Source organism: Salmo salar, chromosome ssa15 (genome assembly GCF_905237065.1).
Source record: "Salmo salar chromosome ssa15, Ssal_v3.1, whole genome shotgun sequence".
In the NCBI taxonomy this organism is placed as follows: Eukaryota; Metazoa; Chordata; class Actinopteri; order Salmoniformes; family Salmonidae; genus Salmo; species Salmo salar.
The window spans coordinates 72,660,782-72,686,755 of NC_059456.1; the positions used below are offsets into that span (position 1 = coordinate 72,660,782).

General features: G+C 43.6%; 1 protein-coding gene across 1 annotated transcript; it reads left to right on the forward strand.

Annotated features, from left to right (window-relative positions):
* Nucleotides 1-4,251: 4,251 nt before the first annotated feature.
* On the forward strand, nucleotides 4,252-16,695 carry LOC106572179 (stathmin-3). Its single transcript, XM_014146100.2, has 5 exons — nucleotides 4,252-4,517; nucleotides 13,579-13,677; nucleotides 13,870-14,063; nucleotides 15,765-15,956; nucleotides 16,153-16,695. Exons 1-5 carry the CDS (start codon nucleotides 4,499-4,501, stop codon nucleotides 16,210-16,212), a joined length of 564 nt encoding a protein of 187 aa, XP_014001575.1. The 5' UTR covers nucleotides 4,252-4,498; the 3' UTR covers nucleotides 16,213-16,695.
* The last annotated feature ends 9,279 nt before the right edge of the window (nucleotides 16,696-25,974 follow it).

Consider the following 25,974-nt stretch of genomic DNA (forward strand, 5'->3'; position numbering starts at 1 on the left):
ACTCCACAAATTCCTTGTTAACAAACTATAGTTTTGGCAAGTCAGTTAGGATATCTACTTTGTGCATGACACAGGTAATTTGTCCAACAATTGTTTACAGACAGATTATTTCACTGTATCACAATTCCAGTGGGTCAGAAGTTTACATACACTAAGTTCACTGTGCCTTTAAACAGCTTGGAAAATTCCAGAAAATTATGTAATGGCTTTAGAAGCTGCTGATCGGCTAATTGATATAATTTGAGTCATTTGAAGGTGTAACTGTGGATGTATTTCAAGGCCTACCTTCAAACTCAGTGCTTCTTTGCTTGACATCATGGGAAAATCAAAAGAAATCAGCCAAGACCTCAGAAAACAAATTGTAGACCTCCACAAGTCTGGCTCATCCTTGGGAGCAATTTCCAAATGCCTGAAGGTAGCACGTTCATCTGTACAAACAATAGTACGCAAGTATAAACACCATGGGACCACGCAGCCGTCATACCGCTCAGGAAGGAGACACGTAATGTCTCTTAGAGATGAACGTACTTAGGTGCGAAAAGTGCAAATCAATCCCAGAACAATCGCAAAGGACCTTGTGAAGATGCTGGAGGACACAGGTACATCAGTATCTATATCCACAGCAAAACGAGTCCTATATCGACATAACCTGAAAGGCCGCTCAGCAAGGAAGAAGCCACTGCTCCAAAACCGCCATAAAAAAGCCAGACTGCGCTTTGCAACTGCACATGGGGACATACATAGTACTTTTTGCTGCAAGAGGGACTGGTGCACTTCACAAAATAGATGGCATCATGAGGTAGGAACATTTTGTGGATATATTGAAGCAACATCTCAAGACATTAGTCAGGAAGTTAAAGCTTGGTCGCAAATGGGTCTTCCAAAATGGCCTAAGGACAACAAAGTCAAGGTATTGGAGTGGCCATCACAATGCCCTGACTTCAATCCTATAGAAAATGTGTGGGCAGAACTGAAAAACCATGTGCGAGCCAGAAGGACTACAAACCTGACTCAGTTACACCAGCTCTGTCAGGAGGAATGGGCCAAAATTCACCCAACTTATTGTGGGAAGCTTGTGGAAGGCTACCCGAAACGTTTGACCCAAGTTAAACAATTTAAAGGCAATGCTACCAAATACTAATTGAGTGTATGTAAACTTCTGACCCACTGGGAATGTGATGAAATAAATAAAAGCTGAAATAAATCATTCTCTCTACTATTATTCTGACATTTCACATTCTTAAAATAAAGTGGTGATCCTAACTGACATAAGACAGAGAATTGTAGTTTATGTGTCGGGGGGCTAGGGTCAGTCTGTCACATCTGGAGTATTTCTCTTGTCTTATCCGGTGTCCTGTGTTAAGGCCAAACAGTTCTAACCCTCCAGTGGTGTGGGGGCTGTGCTTTGGCAAAGTGGGTGGGGTTATATCCTACCTGTTTGGCCCTGTCCGGGGGTTTCATTGAATGGGGCCACAGTGTCTCCTGACCCCTCCAGTATTTATGCTGCAGTAGTTTATGTGTCGGGGGGCTAGGGTCAGTCTGTCACATCTGGAGTATTTCTCTTGTCTTATCCGTTGTCCTGTGTGAATTTAAATATGCTCCCTCTAATTCTCTCTTTCTCTCTCTCTCGGAGGACCTGAGCCCTAGGACCATGCCTCAGGACTACCTGGCATGATGACTCCTTGCTGTCCCCAGTCCACCTGGCCGTGCTGCTGCTCCAGTTCCAACTGTTCTGCCTGCGGCTATGGAACCCTAACCTGTTCACCGGACGTGCTACCTGTCCCAGACCTGCTGTCCCAGACCTGCTGGAACCCTGACCTGTTCACCGGATGTGCTACCTGTCCCAGACCTGCTATTTTCAACTCTCTAGAGACAGCAGGAGCGGTAGAGATACTCTCAAAGATCGGCTATGAAAAAGCCAACTGACACTTACTCTTGTGTTGCTGACTTGTTGCACCCTCAACAACTACTATGATTATTATTATTTGACCATGCTGGTCAAATATGAACATTTGAACATCTTGGCCATGTGCTGTTATAATCTCCACCCGGCACAGCCAGAAGAGGACTGGCCACCCCTCATAGCCTGGTTCCTCTCTAGGTTTCTTCCTTGGTTTTGGCCTTTCTAGGGAGTTTTTCCTAGCCACCGTGCTTCTACACCTGCATTGCTTGCTGTTTGGGGTTTTAGGCTGGGTTTCTGTACAGCACTTTGAGATATCAGCTGATGTAAGAAGGGCTATATAAATAAATGTTATTTGATTTTATTTGATACTAGGATTAAATGTCAGGAATTGTGAAAAACTGAGTATAAATATACTTGGCTAAGGTGTATGTGTCACAAAAAGTGCCGTGTTGAATTGACCAAACTGCAGCGGGTATGTGGATACTCATTCTTTTAATGAAAAAAACACAACGCATCCACAGGAAAAACCAAACAATAACCGATACTCACGACCAAACAGTGTGGCAGGCTAAACAAGCAGTGCTCACAAACAATTACCCACAGACAAACACACCCTACTAATATAGGACTCCCAATCAAAGGCAACTCAACACACCTGCCTTCAATTGGGAGTCCAATCCCAATTAACTCTACATAGAAAACAAACCTAGAACCTATACCCACAACTAACTAACTAAACCTAGAAATACATAAACACAGAGCAGTGCCCAAAACCCCCGGAATACATAAATAAAACAACCTACTACCTACACCACCACCCCAAACCATATAAAACAAATACCCTCTGCCACATCCTGACCAAACTCCAACAACAAATAACCCTTAACTGGTCAGGACGTGACCGTATGTAAACTTCCGACTTCAACTGTAGATAGAAAGATAGTGTCACGTTCGTCGTAGGAAGGATACCAAAGCGTGGCTTATTTTAATGTGAAACTTTGCAAAACAAAAAATAAACTACAAACAAAACACAAACCGTGACGAAAGCGGTGCAACATGCACTAACTCAAAATAATCTCCCACAAACACAGGTGGGAAAAACAACTACTTAAATATGATCCCCAATTAGAGACAACGATGACCAGCTGCCTCTAATTGGGGATCATACAAAAACCCCAACATAGAAAAAAGAAACTAGAACCAAACAACATAGAACTAAATAAACTAGATAAACCCCCCCAGTCACGCCCTGAACTACTCTACCATAGAAAATAAGAGCTCTCTATGGTCAGGACGTGACAGATAGATACACTACAAAAGTATGTGGTCACCCCTTCAAATTAGTGGATTTCGCTATTTCAGCCACACCCGTTGCTGACAGGTGTATAAAATCGAGCACAAAGCCATGCAATCTCCGTAGATGAACATTGGTAGTAGAATGGCCCATATTGAAGAGATCAGTGACTTTCAATGTGGCACCATCATAGGATGCCACCTTTCAGTTGGAGCTGCCTCTGTCAACTGTAAGTGTTGTTATTGTGAAGTGAAAAGGTCTAGGAGCAACAACGGCTCAGCCACGAAGTGGTAGGCCACACAAGCTCACAGAACGGGACACCCGAGTGCTGTATCAAGTAGTGCTTAAAAGTCGTTGGTCCTCGGTTGCAACACTCACTACCGAGTTCCAAACTGCCTCTGGAAGCAATGTCAGCACACAAACAGTTTGTCGTGAGCTTCATAAAATGGGTTTCCATGGCCGAGTAACCGAACACAAGCCTAAGATCACCATATGCAATGCCAAGCGTCGGCTGGACTGGTGTTAAGCTTGATCGCTCAACATCAGAGCACGACCTCACTAATGCTCTTGCGGCTGAATGGAAGCAAGTCCCCGCAGCAATGTTCCAACATCTAGTGGAAAGCCTTCCCAGAAGAGCGGAGGTTGTTATAGCAGCAAAGGGGGGGCCAACTCCATATTAATGCCCATGATTTTGGAATGAGACATTCGACGAGCAGGTGTCCACATTCTTTTGCCCATGTAGTGTAGATAGATACAGTAGAGCGATATATTGTTTGGGTTATGCAACTTGGTTTGTGGAAAGAGAAAGAAAGCTTTTAGGAGTGTGAACTTAGAGACAATTACTTTTTACTGACTTTACTATTGGATATAGATGTACAAGCAGTTGCAAACAACTCGCCATTTCAATACACAAGAATAGACTACAAATTGGTTGGTGGTCGGTGGCACTGTCCGTGGTGCTGAAGGGGTGTCCTTAATCCACACCTATGCCCATGCCTCTTAAAGTGCCAAAAGTGAAGGCTACCATTTTCTGTTAGTCTTAGATAATAATCCTATACACCCATCCATCTGCCTCTGTCCATCCTTATAGCCACCCATATCCTGTGTGCGTGCACGCGTGTGTCTTCAAGCGCTCACTCCTCCGCCTCTTCTCCTTAACCCCTCCTCTTGACAGACCGCAGCCCGTTAGATCTGACTAGAGTGCGTTGTTCATTGTTCATTAACGCAGCAGCGGACAGCTTCCACCCTCACACGGATACACAAGCATTTCTTCTCCCACATCGCCTTTCCCGTCAGTTACCATGGCGAGCACAGTATCAGGTAAGAGTCGGGGAAAAGCTTTGTTATTTCAAGCATAGTCGGCTGCGTTACTGTAGATTTGGTGATGGCTCGAGGTGCGACCTGTCTGGGTGACTAGTAGCAACCCGTGTGGGTGCACTCACTTCATGTTACAGACAAGGCTACCATATAGAGTCACCTAGCCTACCTATTTCAAACGTTGTATAAACGACTGTCTTTGTGATATTGACGAAAGGTTACTGGTCCTGATGCAGATGAGACCACTCCTTTTGTCACAATGTCGCTTAGCGCGAGTTATGTTTTACAGCACAACTTGCGTCATTTCAAATAATGTAAGATCCCCAATATGACATACAGTAAGCAATTTCTGATCAATATTAATTTGTGGAAATGAATAGACTTTGATGGATGCATCCCATGGGCACCAATCAAAGCTCAAAACTGAAATGCTTGTCCAGTTAAAAAAAGAAGTAAGGAAATGAGTCACTGGAGACATAGATAATAAAAACGTGCAATGATATAGATTTGGCCAATTGTGGCAACACAATTGCTGAATAGGCTACTGATGTGGGGAGGTAACATTTTGGTCATCGCTTCTCTTGCTTGCAACTTACTCAAAAAATGAGTGTAAATGTTAATCCAAAGTTTGAACATGTCTTATTATGATTGTATTGTATTGTGTGTGTGTGTGTGTGTGTGTGTGTGATGGTTTGAAAATCTGGTTTATGTCTATGTCATGTAAAAGGTTGTCAGGTGTGTTGTGCCTGGCCTAGTCCTAATTAGCCAATGTCACATGTGTATTGACTGCAGACAGACACCAGACATTAGCCACTAGGGCCAGCAGTAGCACCCTGCTCAGCTGGTAAACAGAGAGAGATAAAGATTGGAGAGAGAGAAGCCTCTAAGACCTCCACCGTAGTAAGGAAAGACACCTGGACCCCAGTGTGATATCAAAATTCTGCAGCTTAAACACTTTGTAACCCCTCTTTCTGGTAGAGCTGGCCTATATCATGACAGTGTGTGCGTGTGTGTGTGTGTGTGCGCGCGCGGGGTGTGTGTGTGTGTGTGTGTGTGTGTGTGTGTGTGTGTGTGTGTGTGTGTGTGTGTGTGTGTGTGTGTGTGTGTGTGTGTGTGTGTGTGTGTGTGTGTGTGCTCAGTGCTGCTCAGTGCTGAGCAGTAGCGGCCACACCCTTAGCGACAGATAGAATCAGGGGGGTATACAACAGCAGTCCATGTGTTCAGTTGTATTACAGGAATACAGGTTATTTGTTCTGTACAGTGTATAATAATAATAATATAGAATAATAATAAAGAATTATCTAACTCCTCAGCTAAACACATGCTTTATGCCCATTTTTCACTGAAGGCCTACTGTAAAAATGATACTCTCAAATGTATTACTTAATTTATATACATTTGTACAATGGTTTTACTGTAGCACTTTTGGTGGACAGATAGGTTTTAATGTGCATTATCTCTAACCCAAGACTAGCAAGAGTCAGTCCTTGTTTGTTGTCTCTGCCATTGTCTCAGTCCGGCTGGAAGAGTATTGAGCAAATCAAAAGAGGGAGGTTAAAGAACAAGCTCGCACTTCCTGTCAAAATTGAACTGCTTTGACCTTTGCGCTCTGTTCCAATCAATGGCCCAATTCCATTCTGATTATTCACCCCCTTCCCCTCTGTCCTGGTTGATTCTCCTTCGGGGATCTAAAAGTATCAAATAGGGTTAAGCAATATAGCCGACTAGCTGGCCTATGTGGAGCTATAATCATATGTTTGCTTACACCCAACATAATCTGCCTATCCAGAAAGTTTGAGATCTATAACAAAGGGATACATAATGTTGATAGGAAGGGAACAAGGTATTTTATTGGAACCTTCCCTTGGAATGTTTGGGGGAGTGATCACAGCTTGTGTATCTGTATCTGTTTCTTAAGTGGTCTAGAAAGTAGGTGAACCCCCTATGGTGTTCTTTGCTTCTGGGTGTTCTGTGTCTGCTGGGTTCCCACCAGTGGTACGTCGTTACATGCCAGCTCGTTTTGATCAAAGTCAGTTCTTTTGAAGTTGTACCTAGTCTCCTGTGAGGAGAGACTGAAAAGAGAGACTGAAAATAAATATTTTGTAGCTGTGAATAGATCAAGACAAGAAAGGCAAGTGTTTACAAAGAACAGAGAGAAAAGATAGTAGGATGGAGAGATCTGGAAATAGAGTGATAAACAATTCTGCAGAGGCTGCCAGGGTAACAAGAGCTTAAGGGAAGGAGGGGGAGAGAGAGAGAGGGGTGCTGCTGAGCCAAAGGAGAAATCATATTAAGGTTTCATCTGGAAGCATGCACATGAAATATGTGAGGGCCTCAAACTACTTAATTTCCCAAGCGACGCCGAGTTAGTCAGGCAGTGCTATTGGAGGAGATAGTATTCTATTACTGTAGAAGGGGGGCTTTTGGCACAGTATTTTGTGGATTGGGGATATTTTGTTGTTCGTTTTTTTGTGGATTGGGCATATAGTGAAATAAATACGATTTAAGTAATTGATTTCCTGAAATTGTGCCACCAAAAGTCTGATAGTTTTCTCCTGTTAGCTTACAGTGAAAATGGTTGATTAATCCAATCGTTTTTGCATCATAGACTTATTGTGTGTGTGTGTGTGTGTGTGTGTGTGTGTGTGTGTGTGTGTGTGTGTGTGTGTGTGTGTGTGTGTGTGTGTGTGTGTGTGTGTGTGTGTGTGTGTGTGTGTGTGTGTTTGGGGGGGCTCATGTAGTAGATCATAGAGCATTGACTTTTTTGCTTCCATTGAACCCCTTCATGGAGCTGTTGGAATAAGCGCCACACTCCATAGACATATTCAGCACCTTGGTAAATATCAGCAGCTTCCTTAGTTTCTCTGATGAACCTACCTTTTCTACTGAGGCACTTAGGCACTGCTGTAGAGATGAACTCTCAGCCTCTGCAACGTCAGCCATGTTATGGGGGTCTAAGGGTTTGTTGGCTCTCCACTGCAGGAGTAGACTGATGTTTTTTAGGGGGGACCACAAGGATTATTATTCCAAAGAAAACCAAGCAAGGATACCTTTCTAAAAAAGAGCATTTGAATAATTTACAATGCACACCCACCAGCATGGAAGACCGTGTGTGTGCACAGCAGGAGGGAGGTTTGCGTGTGTGTGTGCATACTATATGTGCGTGCGTTAACGGTGTGTGTTAGGTGTGCGTATACTGGTGTATGTGTAGTTTTAGCTTTGTGTGTCTGTGCGGTGTGCATGAATCTATGTGAGGCTTTAGCTGTGTGTGTATATCTGTGTGATGTGCGCGCACACGCAAATGGATGGAGGAAGAGGAGGATGGAAGTTGACATCACTCCTCAATAATTCAGCACATGACCAGGCAAAAAACAGCCACTGAGATTACCCAAGCGACCCAGCCTCGTTGTCGAAAACGTGCCTTCTCTTTAAAGGTCCAATGCAGCCATTTTCTTCTCAATATCAAATCATTTTTGGGTAACAATTAAGTACCTTACTGTGATTGTTTTAAATTAAAATGGTCAAAAAAAAGAAGAACAATTATTCTTAGCAAAATGCAATTTCTCAAGCAAGAATTTTGCTGGAACTGTCTGGGAGTTGTCTGAGAGAGGGGCTTAATTGGAGAAGCCTAATGGGAGGTATATGTAACCTGAAAACGAGCTGTTATTGGGAGACAGGAGGGCAAACGATCTTTCTTATTGGTCTATTAACCAGGCATTCCAAAAATCCCACCCAGCCAAACAAGCAAAAATGTCATGTGGTCTTTTCAAACAGCACCTACTAGTGCATTATCATAATTTTCACAATTTCACAGTATTATTCAAACTTTATAGTTTAGAAATATATATAAAACATGGGAGTTTAGAAATATATATAAAACACGGGATAATCACATTTTTGAGTGCTCTGCCCCTTTAAGAGTGCATCTTAAAGGTGTGTGTAGCTGCAGCCACAATCCTCTGCTGTTTCCTGGCATGATTCAGGAAGCAGCTCAGTCCCCGCGTTCTATAAGGAGTAGGAAGAAGTTTCCCCTAGACACTGGTCTGGGGTTCGTTTTGCATTTCCTCTACTAATGCACAAGGCTAGCATTTGGGGAGGGCAAACTGATCCTAGACCTTTACAATGCAACTTTAAACTTTAAAGGGAGGATGGAGGCTTCCTGCTGAGAATAAGATGTCTGCTGCTCAACGCAGGACGCAGTTTTCTTCCTGAATAGAACTGCCAAGTAAAATATGTCTGGGGGCACGTGCACCTGCAGACCCTTCTACTTCTCTCATTCTCTCTCTCTCTCTCTCTCTCTCTCTCTCTCTCTCTCTCCATTTCTCTCTCTCCAACCACCTCAGCTGCATGCTTTTGGTATTTTTTTTATTTATACAGTCAGTTTCACAATGAGGGTAAACACAATACAATAGATACAAAATACATCAGATGTTCAGTTGCTCTAAGGTACTGCACCTTGTCTTTGAGATGACATTGGAAGAATGTTTATGAAATATTCACAGAACATAGCAATTTATGCAATGAGAGCAGGGATGACAGCAAAGGTATAACACAGAATCTTTCCCTTTTCAGATTTGACAATGCTCTGACCACTCTTGCTTTGCCATTTACACTGTAAATGTTACACAATTTAATGAGCATTGGAAAAAGTCGCGCAGTTGCTGACTCTCACATTTGGACAATATTTCTATCCTGCACAGATTCTATATTCAGGCTTAAGCCCGTTCAGCATCACGGTGCTGTCCACCTACACACAGACACTAGAGACACATGCTTAATTATCTCTTGCATTGAAATCCATCACACCCAGTTGTAATTAGTAGAGATCTGAGACAAATCAGATTCGTAGTAGATCTCTGCAAATGTGGAAGCAGTGTTTAACATGGCAGGAACCCCATCAATATGATTTATGGATCTGATCATCTGCGACACTGTGTTACACGACTGCGATGGAAAGGGGCCTTACATGTGTTTGCAAGGCTAACATGGCTGAAACATTAACGGCACTTTGAAAAATGTTTAAATAAAGGATCCTTTTTTTAAAACTCCAGTGTTCGTGCAGTGCCCACTTTCCTCATGTACCCATGAGAGTTAGAGCAGGTCGGTATATCTGCTCCAACAATGAGGGCCACAGCCTGCTTATCTATTCAGCAGCAGCAAGCCACCTTAAAAGGCATTGATCTTTAAGAGGAAGTAGTATTTCCGGGGGCTAATCGTCTAGACATGCTCAGGCTCCTGCCTCATTAGCATTAAAGGAAGACTGACTTCAGACAGGACCAACACACAGGCAGTCATGGGGCGCGTCCCAATTATCTCTCCTTGCTCTTAGGGGTAAACGTACCCCAGGTTTTGAACCACTGGTGTAAAACACTACAGCAGATGGTGTCTTTCATATACAATATGTAGGTTGGCGTGAGTTTCTTAAAGCACCACAACTGAGCAGTACTTTGAGACGGGTGCTGGTGAATTCACTCCAATGGCTCACACACCCTGCCAAGCATAAAACAAGTCACACTGCAGAATGCACACCACTGAACACAGACTGCGGAGCACTTACGTAACCCGTACTTGTTCAGTGGTTGCATTCAGTGGCATGGTTCCTACAGGGGCCAGGGAGGGACCATGTGAAAACTTAGGGGTTGAGGGGGCGGGGGGAACTGCTTTGGATGAGATGAATATTACATGTTAAGTCTCTGTGCTGCTGTGGAGCAGTGACAGGAAGGGGAACATATTCGGCTGTAAAGTACAGTACCTTCATCATCAGAAGAGAAGGTGGCGTAGTCACACAATAAGGCAATTGAAATGATGAAAGGTCAGTTAGTTGATTTGATTGATAGTTAGTGGATATTTCCATACTAGGTTGCACTCCCATATTAGTGGGTCTTTCCCTGTGTTTGGTGTGCTACGGAGAGTGCAGGTGATCTTTTCCTTGAAGTGGCTTCTGATGAGGTGTTACTTACTATACATTGCCTTATAAACATTCATATAACACCTTAAAGATGAACTGGATAATAAAACTACAGGAGAGGCCTCTTAGCTGTGATATATTCACAACATATCACGGCCTCTCATACCTGTTTGCTTTGTTATGCAGTTTCATAATGTTGACTGCATCTATAAGGTGTTGTGAATGTCCATATGGCAAAATAACACTTCATAAGAAGCTACATTAAGTAAAGTGTTACCAAACCTTCTACCTCAACGGTGTTAAAACCATTCAGCCCCACTTCACTCCCCAAAAGCTGACTACAGTACATCCTGGCACTTAGCTAATCCCTTCATGTGTCCTATCAGCGACCTCCAGACAAGCCCTGCCTTCAGCCTAGATATCGTAAATGAAATTCCCCTGACAAACAAGCCTAAAAGCTACAAGTCCCCCACATTGCTGATCATATCTTAGACCATAGATAATGAGAACACTGACCTTTAACAAACACAATAGTAATTAGACAAGTATTGATTAAGTGTAACTGTGATCTGTAGGCTGCGTCTTCTCCCTCGCCTCTGCTGACTGATCTGGGTGTGAACCTTAGACAGAGCTTCATTACCCAGAGGGACAGAATGCTAAACAGTTGCTTTGTTTCATAGCAAATATTTTTTTTTGGGGGGGGGGGGGTTCATAAGGGCATGTAAGGGAAAAGGCTGTTAAACATTTAGCAATCTAGAACGAAAGTCCCTCGTTGTTTCAGTCTGGGTTTTTTTCTCTGTTTGGTGCCTCATGAACACAACCCAATACTGTCTATTATCAGAGCTAGCCATCTTAAGCTTTGGTGGGTTAACTTTGGGCTTGGTTTTACCAGAGTTATTGGCAGGGCCGGACTACCGCATTTGGGGTCCCGGGGAACTGACCTTCAGCACCGCAAAAAATGTTGCAGTTTTATAATGCTCTTCTACACATTTTGTCTTGAGGCTAAGAGAAAATGTTGCAGTTTAAAAGCCAATTTCCTGCAATTCTATACTTTTTGCCATGGGTCAGAGAGAAACATTTACTGTTTTATAGCTCATCTCATGCTATTGTTCACATTTTAAAGCTAATTTCCTGCTATTCTATGCAGTGCATTCGGAACGTATTCAGACCCCTTGACTTTTTCCATATATTTTTACGTTACAGCCTTATTCTAAAGTGGATACACTTTTCCCTCATCTATCTACACAAAGTACCCCATAATGACAAAGTGAAAACAGGTTTGTAGAAATGTTTACTAAAAATGAAATACCTTATTTACCTAAGTATTCAGACCCTTTGCTATGATACTTGAAATTGAGCTCAGGAGCATCCTGTTTCCATTGATCATACTTGAGATGTTTCTACAACTTGTTCGGAGTCTACCTGTGGTAAATTCAATTGATTGGACATGATTTAGAAAGGCACACACCTGTCTATATAAGGTCCCACAGTTGACAGTGCATGTTAGAGCAAAAACCATGCCATGAACCATGAACCAAGCCATGAAGTCGAAGGAATTGTCCGTAGAGCTCCGAGACAGGACTGTGTTGAGGCACAGATCTGGGGAAGGACACTGTAGTGTCTTAGAATGCTTCTTACATTCATGACACCGGACACGTAAGTACGTTTTAGTATTTCATTTTAACTTAGAATAACATTACCGGAATGCACCTGGCGTCAGCTACCTGAGACTTTTTCCGAGCACGGTTATGTGGACAGACATTTAAACGGCTTCGGAGAGCAGAAAGCAAACCCTATTGAGTCAATACTGCCTTCTATTGGTAAACATAATTTAACTCTTTAGCCTTAATATCAAGCGTCACGTGTGGAGGAAACCTGGCACCATCCCTACGGTGAAGCATGGTGGTGGCGGCATCATACTGTGGGGATGTTTTCATCCTTGATGAAAACCTGCTCCAGAGCACTCAGGACCTCCGACTGGGGCGAAGGTTCACCTTCCAACAGGACAACGACCCTAAGCACACAGCCAAGACAATGCAGGAGTGGCTTCGGGACAAGTCTCTGAATGTCCTTGAGTGGCCCAGCCAGAGCCTGGATTTGATTTGAACCCGATCTAACATATCTGGAGAGAACGGGAAATAGCTGTGCAGCAATGTTCCCCATCCAACCTAACAGAGCTTGAAAGGATCTGCAGAGAAGTATGGGAGAAACTCCCGATATACAGGTGTGCCAAGCTTGTAGCGTCATACCCAAGAAGACTCGAAGCTGTAATTGCTGCCAAAGGTGCTTCAACAAAGTACTGAGTAAATTGTCTGAATACTTATGTATATGTGATATTTCTGTTTTTTAGTTGTAATACATTTACAAAAACATTTTTAAAAACCTTATGGAGTATTGCGTGTAGATTGATGAGGAAAACAAACAATTTAATTCATTGTATCAAAAGACAGTAACATAACAAAATGTGGAAAAAGACAACGGGTCTGAATACTTTCCGAATGCACAATTTTGCATTGAGGCTGAGACAGAATTTTGCCCTTTTAAAGCAAATTTCCTGCTATTCTACACATTTTGCTATCATATGCTATCTGGGACACACACACACACACACACACACACACACACACACACACACACACACACGTATCGCTGCGTGTCCGTTCGGTAATCCGACCCTGGTTATTGGATTTGCATAACCATGCATAGTGGTAAAAGTAGATTAGAAGGATCTCTAGCATTGTAATTACAGTATGGGTAGCACCAGGCACACTCATTCTCTCTCTCTCTCTCTCTCTCTCTCTCTCTCTCTCTCGCACCTCACACATTCACATGACTCTGCCAAAGTGCTGAAATTTAAAAACTAGTCCAGTTGGCAGGTAATGCAATAGTCTCTAACTCAATCTGCTGTGAAAGTGCCATTACTGCACTCTCATGTTTTTATAGCAGACACACCTTCAATCTCATCCCAGCTGCACTGTATACAGCCTTGTAATACTAGCCTTCTTAACAACATTTCCTCCTAAAAACCTGGGGCCATGGTTGCCATGGCCACAAAGGAAGATGGCAAATAAATATATAAAAATAGGACGATTCTTTTACCCTGTATATCATTGGAATATCTTACCATGTCTCTCGTTGTTTCTTTGTCCCTTAAAGCCTACACAGAGAAGATCAAGGAGATGTCCATGATGTCTCTCATCTGCTCCTGCCTATACCCCCAGACATCATACCCCACCACCAACTACCAGTTTGGAGGTCTGCCCAAAGTGTGCTTTGTTTTTTAATGTGAATGTTGTATTTTGGCTTAAAATTCGTTCTTAGTCTCAAAACACTTTACATTGTATGGCCGGTAATTCATCCTATCTACCACCAATGTGTAGCACCCACCCATCTAGGGTAATGCACAACAGCCATTTTGTGTCTTATTTGTCTTGTCTCTCTCAATAGACCTGGAGGTGAAGCCCATCAACAAGCGACTGTCGGGCCAGTCCTTTGAGGTGATCCTGAAGTCCCCCACCGACCTGTCCCCGGACAGGCCCAGTCCCCTGGCCTCTCCCCCCGCCCTGACCTCGCCCCCTAAGAGGGACATCTCCCTGGATGAGCTGCAAAGGAGGCTGGAGGCCGCGGAGGAGAGGAGGAAGGTAAGACAAGAGGATGGCGGGAAAGGAGGGAGGGAGTAAGAAAAGGGAGGATAGGGAGAGAGTAGGGGAAAAAGCAGGTGAGATAGAAGTTCATGGAGGTTGCTGAGGACAGGCGGAAGGTAAGAGATGGGAACAGTGGGGAAGGAGAGTGCAAGAGAAGGAAGTGAGGATGGGGGTGAGGAGGGAAAAAGCATTTCAGGTTCATAGAGTTCATGGAGGTTGCTGAGGAGAGTAGGATGGTAAGCGAGGATGACAGATGCAAGTGTATGAAGGAAGGGTGCAAGTGTATGATGGAAGGGTGCAAGTGTATGAAGGAAGGCAGGGAGAGGAAAAAAACATGTGATGTATGTTAATTTAGTTTGCTTAGAGGTATTTTTGGGGTATTTTATTAGGATTCCCATTAGCTGTTGCAAAAGCAGCAGCTACTCTTCCTGGGGTCCACACAAAACATGAAACATAATACAGAATGACATAATACAGAACATCAATAGACAAGGACAGCTCAAGGCAGAACTATATACATTTTTAAGTTAAGAGAAGGGAAGGCAAGGCAAGGAAGACAGAGGGAGAGAAAGGAGGGAGGAAGAGGAGGAGGAGGAGAGAGACAAAAAGCTGGTGAGGTAAAGGGCTATTGACTTTGCTGAGGAGAGACGGAAGAAGAGACGTAAACAGAAGATTAAGTGAAATGAGGAAAAGATCATCACTCAATGGGGAGAAGGAGGCGAAGAAGCTGTAAGGAAAGATGAATGAGATGGGGAAACAAATACCAGTCTCTCTCTAGACATCCAGATCCTCTACTGAAATGCCAGAGCTGTCACACATGAATGAGCTTGGTTGTGTTCATTAGGCAACAAATGGAAGAAAAATGACCTGGACTTGTCCAATAAGAAATACCTATTGTCTTTTTCATTGCTAAACTTTTCAAAATGTTTTCTGTCACATGCCCTAATGAACACAACCTTGAAAAAGAGACAGATATCTGACATTTCATGAAAACATAAATAACTAGCAACCCATTGCTTCATCATCCTAGTTCAGTTAGGGGGATTTCCTGGGTTTTCTGTGAGCCTTTTTCTACCTTGCATTTCCACTTAAATAGAAAAACTGATGACTAATTATCGTTGTTGGGTGAGAACTACTTCAATGCTTAATCGCTGCGTATCAGACAGACCCAGCCAGACCTGTCACTGGGTTCCCTGAGGGAAAGAAAAGCCATGAATGGGGAGAGCCTGTCATCGCTGCTGGAATATACCATAGGGAGGAGGGGAAATGTGTATGTGGAAGTCTGGGGGCGAGATAAGCAGTTAAAACAGAAATCCAAATTGGAGTTGCAAAATCTGGTTGAATGCTTTGACAATAAATGATCAGGCTACTCATTAGCATTTTGATTCAATTCCCTGATATTGGGGAAAATATTTTATCATCAGTCTTTCCTACAACATAATAGGAACTGGATATTTTACCAGCAAACCAACACTTTAGCATAGGGATAGAAATTGGTTATGGTTAGGGTCAAGGTTATGTTAAGGGACAAGGGCTAGGTTAATTTAAGTGAGGTAAGGGTTAGGGTTACGGAAAATCATAAAAGTTAGCATTGGGTTAGCATACTACTGCCGTACACTGACATTCATTTTCAGTAAATATACACTGCTAACAAAATCTGTGCATGAAAAGAGTGCACTTTTTCTCTCTGCTCCCTAGTCCCAGGAGGCTCAGGTGCTGAGGCATTTGGCTGAGCGGAGGGAGCATGAGAAGGAGGTGCTGCACAAGGCCATGGAAGAGAACAACAACTTCAGCAAGATGGCGGAAGAGAAGCTCAACTCCAAAATGGAGGCGAAGAAAGCGAACCGGGAGGCATACCTGAACTCACTGAAGCAGCGGCTCCGTGAGAAGGTTAGGGCGTGTTTTGTTTTCTCTCCTCTCTCTCTCTGCTCTAAGTCTGATGCCCCACCTTTTCTTGGTCAGAGAAATAAAGATCTATGCTCAGAACAGAAATAGCTAAGTACTCTGACATATTTCTAGGCTGCAACATAACCTGTCACCTGCGTCTTGACAGATTTCTCTTTGTGGTGTTAATGGTTTTTCCTAGGAGATGCATGCAGCAGAAGTGCGCCGGAACAAGGAGCTGCAAGCAGACCTTTCTGGATAAGAAGGCTTTACTGAAAGGAATTCCCATTTCCCAGCTTGTGTGAAGTGTGTTTTTAGCGAGGAAGTTTTGTGTCAAAAATCATAATTCTGCTCTACATCCTGCAATCTCATCTGTCATTCAATAGGGAACAAGTTTACCTGCAAGATATCACAACTGTCATAGCTCTTCATCTCTCTACACATCCCTACAGTATAACATTTTTTTTCTCTCACTAAAACATCAACACCACCAGCATTTCAAACAGTAGATTATAACATTTCTAAATGGTTGGAATACATTCTAATGGCTGGAATTTCAAATGTGCTGCGCACGCCCACACACACATGCACAGACACAAACATACATCCAATTCACACACAGACACACACATATAAACTCAAACACTGACATGCATCGCTTTTTACATAAATGGCATGGATTGTTGAAGGGGAGTCTGTCTTGATCTAACTGTGTAATGGACTAATAAAATGTGAGTGTACTGGATGTTGTCAATGTTCTTTTGGGTGTAAGACATAAGGTACTAAAAGGTAACTAGCCCTCCCCCCTAAGAACAATGTCTAATTGCTGACACACAAAAAAAAGATACGTTTGGAAAAAAATTGGTATGTGGATGAAGGACATGCTTATGTGAATAAACTATAAAGGGAAATAAATGGCTACAGTTTACACTTTTTTAGTTATTTCATGAAATGTTGTTTTTAGAAGTTACCCCGGTAGAAGATTATGGCATGGGGTTTCACACAAGTGTGTTAAAATTCATTTAATCAGTTTTATTTACAAATTCTTTAGAAAGTAATACTTAAAAGCTAAGTCGAGTTGTCAAATAATATGCAGGGAAATGGTGTTACACGTCACCATTAATATCTGCACTATGAGGAGATTTGATGTAAAGTCCCTCTTTTTAACTCACCTGCACATTCATTTTATTTGTTCTTTCTTTGTTGTTACTTTTCCATACAATCCATTATGTACAATTGCACTAAATATGTTTGGAATAATGCAAGATTTTAAATCCCAGCAGTCTTTAAAATTACCTTCAGGAGCAAAAGGTTTTCAATAGTTGTTTTTAATTCATAAAAACAATAATTTATTGGAATATAATATTGGAATGGAATATAAATAATAACATTAGAATATAACATTTAATAACAATACCTTAACTAATAAACTCAGTGTAACATTGATGTGGCAACTCTCTTATGCTTCTAATTTGTGCCTGTAGGTCACAAATAAAGCTATGCCCAGGAAAATTGGAGCACAACTCATGAGCCCACCTTCTGCACTGCTCACACCTAATTCAGCCCCCACCTGTGACTGAAAACGGGGATAGATGCCAATTGAAAAGCTCTCTCTTAAAAATGTAGATAGCTATCTAGCTATATGACATAAAATGCTGTGTAAAATAGCTAAAAGGCTATAAAGTTGCATTTAACTGTAAAGTTATCAGTCACTTGTGGAAACATTTACAACTGAAATTAAGTTACGTTAAGGTTGCTAGCTAGTATACCTAGCAGCTTATGCTAACTAGCTAACTGGCTAGCATTTACTGCTTGTGAAGTTGCTAGTTAGTAAGTTAGCATAAACAAGTGCTAACTGGGCTAGTCATTGTCTAAATGACAGGTAGAAAAACATTCATAACCATAAAGGGGTAACTAGCCCCTGGGGGCAGGTTGCCCCCAACACACTCATCCAACATATTACCACTTTACTAAAAAGTTATATAAATGTTTCTCTTTAAACACGTGGATTATTTATCTTAAGACTTTCCTACTTGTATATTTTAAAAATAAATATAGATCTACCTTCCCTGGAATATATCTACAACTTTTTCAAAATGTATGTTTTTGTGAATTACAGGAGAGGGCAGTTACCCTAGGGAGCTAGTTGCCCCCTACTACCCTATTCTATCCACATGATCAGCTAGTAGAATAACTTAAATGCAGCTGAAAGTCTATTATAGCCACACACAAAAAATGAACAAATAGCTAGGTTTCCATCCAATATTGCGTAATATAGCAAGTGTGCACACTCTGGTGTGTCCCCACTCTGGTATTGGCAAGTGCGCTCTAGTCAACAGCGTTATCTGTGCACTGTTGGCTAGCCGCTAGAGCGCACATAGCCTATAGTCTATAATGAGATTATAATATGCATGTTTATGCATATTATAATGCATAAACATTATAATCTGTCCCTGCCGCTTTACAAAAGAACGAGATTATTTTTATTTTTCGAACGGCAATCAAGCATTGATTATCATGTCACCAGAATAAGACCCTAGATATTTAATGGAAAGGAGCACCAAGCTCATCCCCTTGCACTTTCACCACCCTGTGGGAAAGGAGAATCAACCTCATCCCCTTGAACTTTCACCACCCTGTGGGAAAGGAGAATCAACCTCATCCCCTTGCACTTTCACCACCCTGTGGGAAAGGAGAATCAACCTCATCCCCTTGCACTTTCACCACCCTGTGGGAAAGGAGAATCAACCTCATCCCCTTGCACTTTCACCACCCTGTGGGAAAGGAGAATCAACCTCATCCCCTTGAACTTTCACCACCCTGTGGGAAAGGAGAATCAACCTCATCCCCTTGAACTTTCACCACCCTGTGGGAAAGGAGAATCAACCTCATCCCCTTGAACTTTCACCACCCTGTGGGAAAGGAGAATCAAGCTCATCACCTTGCACTTTCACCACCCTGTGGGAAAGGAGAATCAACCTCATCCCCTTGAACTTTCACCACCCTGTGGGAAAGGAGAATCAACCTCATCCCCTTGAACTTTCACCACCCTGTGGGAAAGGAGCACCAAGCTCATCCCCTTGCACTTTCACCACCCTGTGGGAAAGGAGAATCAACCTCATCCCCTTGCACTTTCACCACCCTGTGGGAAAGGAGAATCAACCTCATCCCCTTGAACTTTCACCACCCTGTGGGAAAGGAGAATCAACCTCATCCCCTTGAACTTTCACCACCCTGTGGGAAAGGAGCACCAAGCTCATCCCCTTGCACTTTCACCACCCTGTGGGAAAGGAGAATCAACCTCATCCCCTTGAACTTTCACCACCCTGTGGGAAAGGAGAATCAACCTCATCCCCTTGAACTTTCACCACCCTGTGGGAAAGGAGAATCAAGCTCATCACCTTGCACTTTCACCACCCTGTGGGAAAGGAGAATCAACCTCATCCCCTTGCACTTTCACCACCCTGTGGGAAAGGAGAATCAACCTCATCCCCTTGCACTTTCACCACCCTGTGGGAAAGGAGAATCAAGCTCATCACCTTGTACTCCACCCCAGATTTATTCAATCTGTACCTTAATAAACTGCATGCTTTCCCGATGAGTCTTAGTGGGAGGACCACACAAAATGTAATCGCGTGACTTTACTTCTATATGATGGTTATTATATTAATATTTGCGCATAAGCATTTCCACCGGCATTTCTCTTATAATTCATTTTACCGGCACAAAAAAAAATCTAATTTTATCTAGCATATTTTGTTTAATCAACATTTGGAAAGTTCCGTTTCTATCAGGTCTGTAAGGACATGTTTTATCCGACATGTACTTTCCTCACATAAAAAGTTTGGATGTAAACCTAGTTAGTGATGGCGAGCACTTTTTTGTCACCACCAGATGAATAGGAGAAACCTATTTATAGTTATCATTTGTGGTTAGTTATCTATCTTGCTGTCACATTCTCGACATTTAGGCATTGTTTTCAATTTGGTGCTAAATATAGCATAAACATGCAGTCAGGCATGCCACAATACATGCCATTATGGTGGTAGGAAAAACAGATCAAATCATATGTTATTTATCACATGCTTCTTAATAAGGATCGGACCATTTTTTTCAATTTCCATCTAAAATGACATAACCAAATCTAACTGCCTGTAGCACAGGACCTGAAGCAAGTATATGCATATTCTTGAAAGTATTTGAAAGGAAACACTTTGAAGTTTGTGGAAATGTGAAATTAATGTAGGATAATATAACACATTAGATCTGGTAAAAGATCATACAAACCAAAAAACATGCATTTTCTTTCTTTTCAGAGACAGCAGGGGTTCAAACTGTAGAACCAAGTTCCTACATTTGAATATAACATTTGATTTTATCAAAAAAACTACGCTATATTTTATCTCTGGGACCCTCAGGATGACAAATTAGAGTAAGATTACTGAATGTAAGTACATTATTTACCTTCAGAGGTGAATGTATCAAACCAGTTGCCGTGATGTGTTTTGTTGCTGTGCACTCTCCTCAAACAATAGCATGGTATTTTTTTGCTGATTAACACAAATTTAAGCTTCATCCTCATATAAGACATGTCTACGTCCTGGAAAGTTGGCTGTTACTTACGTCATTCTAGTCACATTAGCGCACGTTAGCAACAACTGTCCCGATTTAGGGACACCGATTCCATAGAGGATAAACAACAGGAATTGACTAACAGTAAAATGCTTACTTACGGATCCTTTTCCAACAATGTAGAATTAAAGATAAATATAGGCCTACATAAAATAGAAATAGTAACACAAGGAATAAATACACACTGGCCGGCGTCCAGCTCTAGGGAGAGTCTTGGTGGTTTCAAACTTCTTCCATTTAAGAACGACGGAGGCCACTGTGTTCTTGGGGACCTTCAATGCTGCAGACATTTTTTGGTAGGTACCCTTCCCCAGATCTGTGCCTTGACACATTACATTACATTACATTACATTTAAGTCATTTAGCAGACGCTCTTATCCAGAGCGACTTACAAATTGGTGCATTCACCTTATGATATCCAGTGGAACAACCACTTTACAATAGTGCATCTAAATCTTTTAAGGGGGGGGGTTAGAAGGATTACTTTATCCTATCCTAGGTATTCCTTAAAGAGGTGGGGTTTCAGGTGTCTCCGGAAGGTGGTGATTGACTCCGCTGTCCTGGCATCGTGAGGGAGCTTGTTCCACCATTGGGGTGCCAGAGCAGCGAACAGTTTTGACTGGGCTGAGCGGGAACTGTGCTTCCTCAGAGGTAGGGGGGCCAGCAGGCCAGAGGTGGATGAACGCAGTGCCCTTGTTTGGGTGTAGGGCCTGATCAGAGCCTGAAGGTATGGAGGTGCCGTTCCCTTCACAGCTCCGTAGGCAATCACCATGGTCTTGTAGCGGATGCGAGCTTCAACTGGAAGCCAGTGGAGAGAGCGGAGGAGCGGGGTGACGTGAGAGAACTTGGGAAGGTTGAACACCAGACGGGCTGCGGCGTTCTGGATGAGTTGTAGGGGTTTAATGGCACAGGCAGGGAGCCCAGCCAACAGCGAGTTGCAGTAATCCAGACGGGAGATGACAAGTGCCTGGATTAGGACCTGCGCTGCTTCCTGTGTGAGGCAGGGTTGTACTCTGCGAATGTTGTAGAGCATGAACCTACAGGATCGGGTCACCGCCTTGATGTTAGTGGAGAACGACAGGGTGTTGTCCAGGATCACGCCAAGGTTCTTAGCACTCTGGGAGGAGGACACAAGGGAGTTGTCAACCGTGATGGTGAGATCATGGAACGGGCAGTCCTTCCCCGGGAGGAAGAGCAGCTCCGTCTTGCCGAGGTTCAGCTTGAGGTGGTGATCCGTCATCCACACTGATATGTCTGACAGACATGCAGAGATGCGATTCGCCGCCTGGTTATCAGAAGGGGGAAAGGAGAAGATTAATTGTGTGTCGTCTGCATAGCAATGATAGGACAGACCATGTGAGGATATGACAGAGCCAAGTGACTTGGTGTATAGCGAGAATAGGAGAGGGCCTAGAACAGAGCCCTGGGGGACACCAGTGGTGAGAGCGCATGGTGCGGAGACAGATTCTCGCCACGCCACCTGGTAGGAGCGACCTGTCAGGTAGGACGCAATCCAAGCGTGGGCCGCGCCGGAGATGCCCAACTCGGAGAGGGTGGAGAGGAGGATCTGATGGTTCACAGTATCAAAGGCAGCAGATAGGTCTAGAAGGATGAGAGCAGAGGAGAGAGAGTTAGCTTTAGCAGTGCGGAGAGCCTCCGTGACACAGAGAAGAGCAGTCTCAGTTGAATGCCCAGTCTTGAAACCTGACTGATTAGGATCAAGAAGGTCATTCTGAGAGAGATAGCAGGAGAGCTGGCCAAGGACGGCACGTTCAAGAGTTTTGGAGAGAAAAGAAAGAAGGGATACTGGTCTGTAGTTGTTGACATCGGAGGGATCGAGTGTAGGTTTTTTCAGAAGGGGTGCAACTCTCGCTCTCTTGAAGACGGAAGGGACGTAGCCAGCGGTCAAGGATGAGTTGATGAGCGAGGTGAGGTAGGGGAGAAGGTCTCCGGAAATGGTCTGGAGAAGAGAGGAGGGGATAGGGTCAAGTGGGCAGGTTGTTGGGCGGCCGGCCGTCACAAGACGCGAGATTTCATCTGGAGAGAGAGGGGAGAAAGAGGTCAAAGCACAGGGTAGGGCAGTGTGAGCAGGACCAGCGGTGTCGTTTGACTTAGCAAACGAGGATCGGATATCGTCAACCTTCTTTTCAAAATGGTTGACGAAGTCATCCGCAGAGAGGGAGGAGGGGGGGAGGAGGATTCAGGAGGGAGGAGAAGGTAGCAAAGAGCTTCCTAGGGTTAGAGGCAGATGCTTGGAATTTAGAGTGGTAGAAAGTGGCTTTAGCAGCAGAGACAGAAGAGGAGAATGTAGAGAGGAGGGAGTGAAAGGATGCCAGGTCCGCAGGGAGGCGAGTTTTCCTCCATTTCCGCTCGGCTGCCCGGAGCCCTGTTCTGTGAGCTCGTAGTGAGTCGTCGAGCCACGGAGCAGGAGGGGAGGACCGAGCCGGCCTGGAGGATAGGGGACAGAGAAAATCAAAGGATGCAGAAAGGGAGGAGAGGAGGGTTGAGGAGGCAGAATCAGGAGATAGGTTGGAGAAGGTTTGAGCAGAGGGAAGAGATGATAGGATGGAAGAGGAGAGAGTAGCGGGAGAGAGAGAGCGAAGGTTGGGACGGCGCAATACCATCCGAGTAGGGGCAGAGTGAGAAGTGTTGGATGAGAGCAAGAGGGAAAAGGATACAAGGTAGTGGTCGGAGATTTGGAGGGGAGTTGCAATGAGATTAGTGGAAGAACAGCATCTAGTAAAGATGAGGTCAAGCGTATTGCCTGCCTTGTGAGTAGGGGGGGAAGGTGAGAGGGTGAGGTCAAAAGAGGAGAGAAGTGGAAAGAAGGAGGCAGAGAGGAATGAGTCAAAGGTAGACGTGGGGAGGTTAAAGTCACCCAGAACTGTGAGAGGTGAGCCATCTTCAGGAAAGGAACTTATCAAGGCGTCAAGCTCATTGATGAACTCTCCAAGGGAACCTGGAGGGCGATAAATGATAAGGATGTTAAGCTTGAAAGGGCTGGTAACTGTGACAGCATGGAATTCAAATGAGGAGATAGACAGATGGGTCAGGGGAGAAAGAGAGAATGTCCACTTGGGAGAGATGAGGATTCCAGTGCCACCACCCCGCTGGCTCGATGCTCTAGGGGTATGCGAGAACACGTGGGCAGACGAAGAGAGAGCAGTAGGAGTAGCAGTGTTATCTGTGGTAATCCATGTTTCCGTCAGCGCCAGGAAGTCTAGGGACTGGAGGGTAGCATAGGCTGAGATGAACTCAGCCTTGTTGGCTGCAGACCGGCAGTTCCAGAGGCTGCCGGAGACCTGGAACTCCACGTGGGTTGTGCGCGCTGGGACCACCAGGTTAGAGTGGCAGCGGCCACGCGGTGTGAAGCGTTTGTATGGCCTGTGCAGAGAGGAGAGAACAGGGATAGACAGACACATAGCTTCTTCCAAAAGAGTCCCTAGCAACTGCTTAGCAACTGGTAAACAATTCAGCTAGCTAAGATAACTACAATTTTATGAAAAATAGTTATTTTTCAAAAGCCTATCTTTGTTTGTTGCTTGTTTTTTCTCCTCTTCAGTCTTGCAGTTTTCTTTTGCTTTTTTCCGATGTACTTCACTCTAAAAACCATGTAAATTTCAATATTTGTAGGAGCTCATTTTTCAGCTGCTGCTGCTCAAATTGGAGTTCCGGAACATTATCAAGACACAATCCTGTCTCGGAGCTCTACAGACAATTCCTTCAACCTCATGTTCAATCTACATAAAATAGAAATAGTAACACAAGGAATAAATACACACTGAATAACAATTCCATGATGATTTCATGGGATCCATAATTTCCTTAGAGAACTATGTAGCCTATCCATAATGATACATTGTTCATGTTCCTTTCACATGCAGTGCATTCGGAAAGTATTCAGACCCCTTGATTTTTTGATCTTACAGCCTAACAGACCCCTTGATCTTACAGGCTAATTCTAAATTGTATTACACCGTTTTTTTCCCCTAATCAATCTACACACACCCCATAATGACAAAGCAAAACAGATTTTTAAACATTTTTGGTAATTTATTATAAAAGTGAAATATCCCAAGTATTCAGACCCTTTACTCAGTACTTTGTTGAAGCACCTTTGGCAGCGATTACAGCCTTGAGTCTTCTTGGGTATGACACTACAAGCTTGGATCACCTGTATTTGGGGAGTTTCTCCCATTCTTCACTGCAGATCCTCTCAAACTCTGTCAGGATGAATAGGGAGCGTCGCTGCACAGCTATTTTCAGGTCTCTCCAGAGATGTTTGATCGGGTTCAAGTCCGGGTCACTCAAGGACATTCAGAGACTTGTCCCAAAGCTACTCCTGTGTTGTCTTGGCTGTGTGCTTAGGATCGTTGTCCTGTTGGAAGGTGAACCTTTGCCCCAGTCTGAGTTCCTGAGCGCTCTGGAGAAGGTTTTCATCAAGGATCTCTCTGTGCTTTGCTCCGTTCATCTTTGCTCGATCCTGACTAGTCTACCAGTCCCTGCCGCTGAAAAACATCCCCACAGCATGATTCTGCCACCACCATGGTTCACCGTAGGGATGGTGCCAGGTTTCCTCCAGACGTGACGCTTGGCATTTAGGCCAAAGAGTTCAATCTTGGTTTCATCAGACCAGAGAATCTTGTTTCTCATGGTCTGAGAGTCCTTTAGGTGCCTGTTGGCAAACTCCAAGCGGGCTGTCATGTGCCTTTTACTGAGGAGTGGTTTCCGTCTAGCCACTCTACCATAAAGGCCTGATTGGTGAAGGGCTGCAGAGATGGTTGTTCTTCTGGAAGGTTCTCGCATCTCCACAGAGGAACTCTGTCAGAGTGACCATCGAGTTCTTGGTCACCTCCCTGACCAAGACCCTTCACTCCTGAATGCTTAGTTTGGCCGGCGTCCAGCTCTAGGGAGAGTCTTGGTGGTTTCAAACTTCTTCCATTTAAGAACGACGGAGGCCACTGTGTTCTTGGGGACCTTCAATGCTGCAGACATTTTTTGGTAGGTACCCTTCCCCAGATCTGTGCCTTGACACAATCCTGTCTCAGAGCTCTACAGACAATTCCTTCAACCTCATGGCTTGGTTTTTGCTCTGAAATGCACTGTCAACTGTGGGACCTTATATAGACAAGTGTGTGCCTGTCTATATTTCTAAAACACTTTTTTCGCTTCGTCATTATGGGGTATTGTGTGTAGATTGATGAGTGAAAAAAAGTAATTTAATACATTTTAGAATACGGCTGTAATCAGTGGTGGAAAAAGCAACCAAATGTCATACTTGAGTAAAAGTAAAGATACCTTGATAGAGAATTACTCAAGTAAAAGTGTAAGTCACCCAGTAAAATACTACTTGTGTAAAAGTCTAAAAGTTTTTGGTTTTAAATATACTTAA

Coding starts and splice junctions, on each gene's coding strand:
- LOC106572179 (XM_014146100.2), top strand. Junction 13,678..13,869: donor CACCAACTACCAGTTTGGAG/GTCTGCCCAAAG, acceptor CTCTCTCAATAG/ACCTGGAGGTGAAGCCCATC. Junction 15,957..16,152: donor AGCAGCGGCTCCGTGAGAAG/GTTAGGGCGTGT, acceptor GGTTTTTCCTAG/GAGATGCATGCAGCAGAAGT.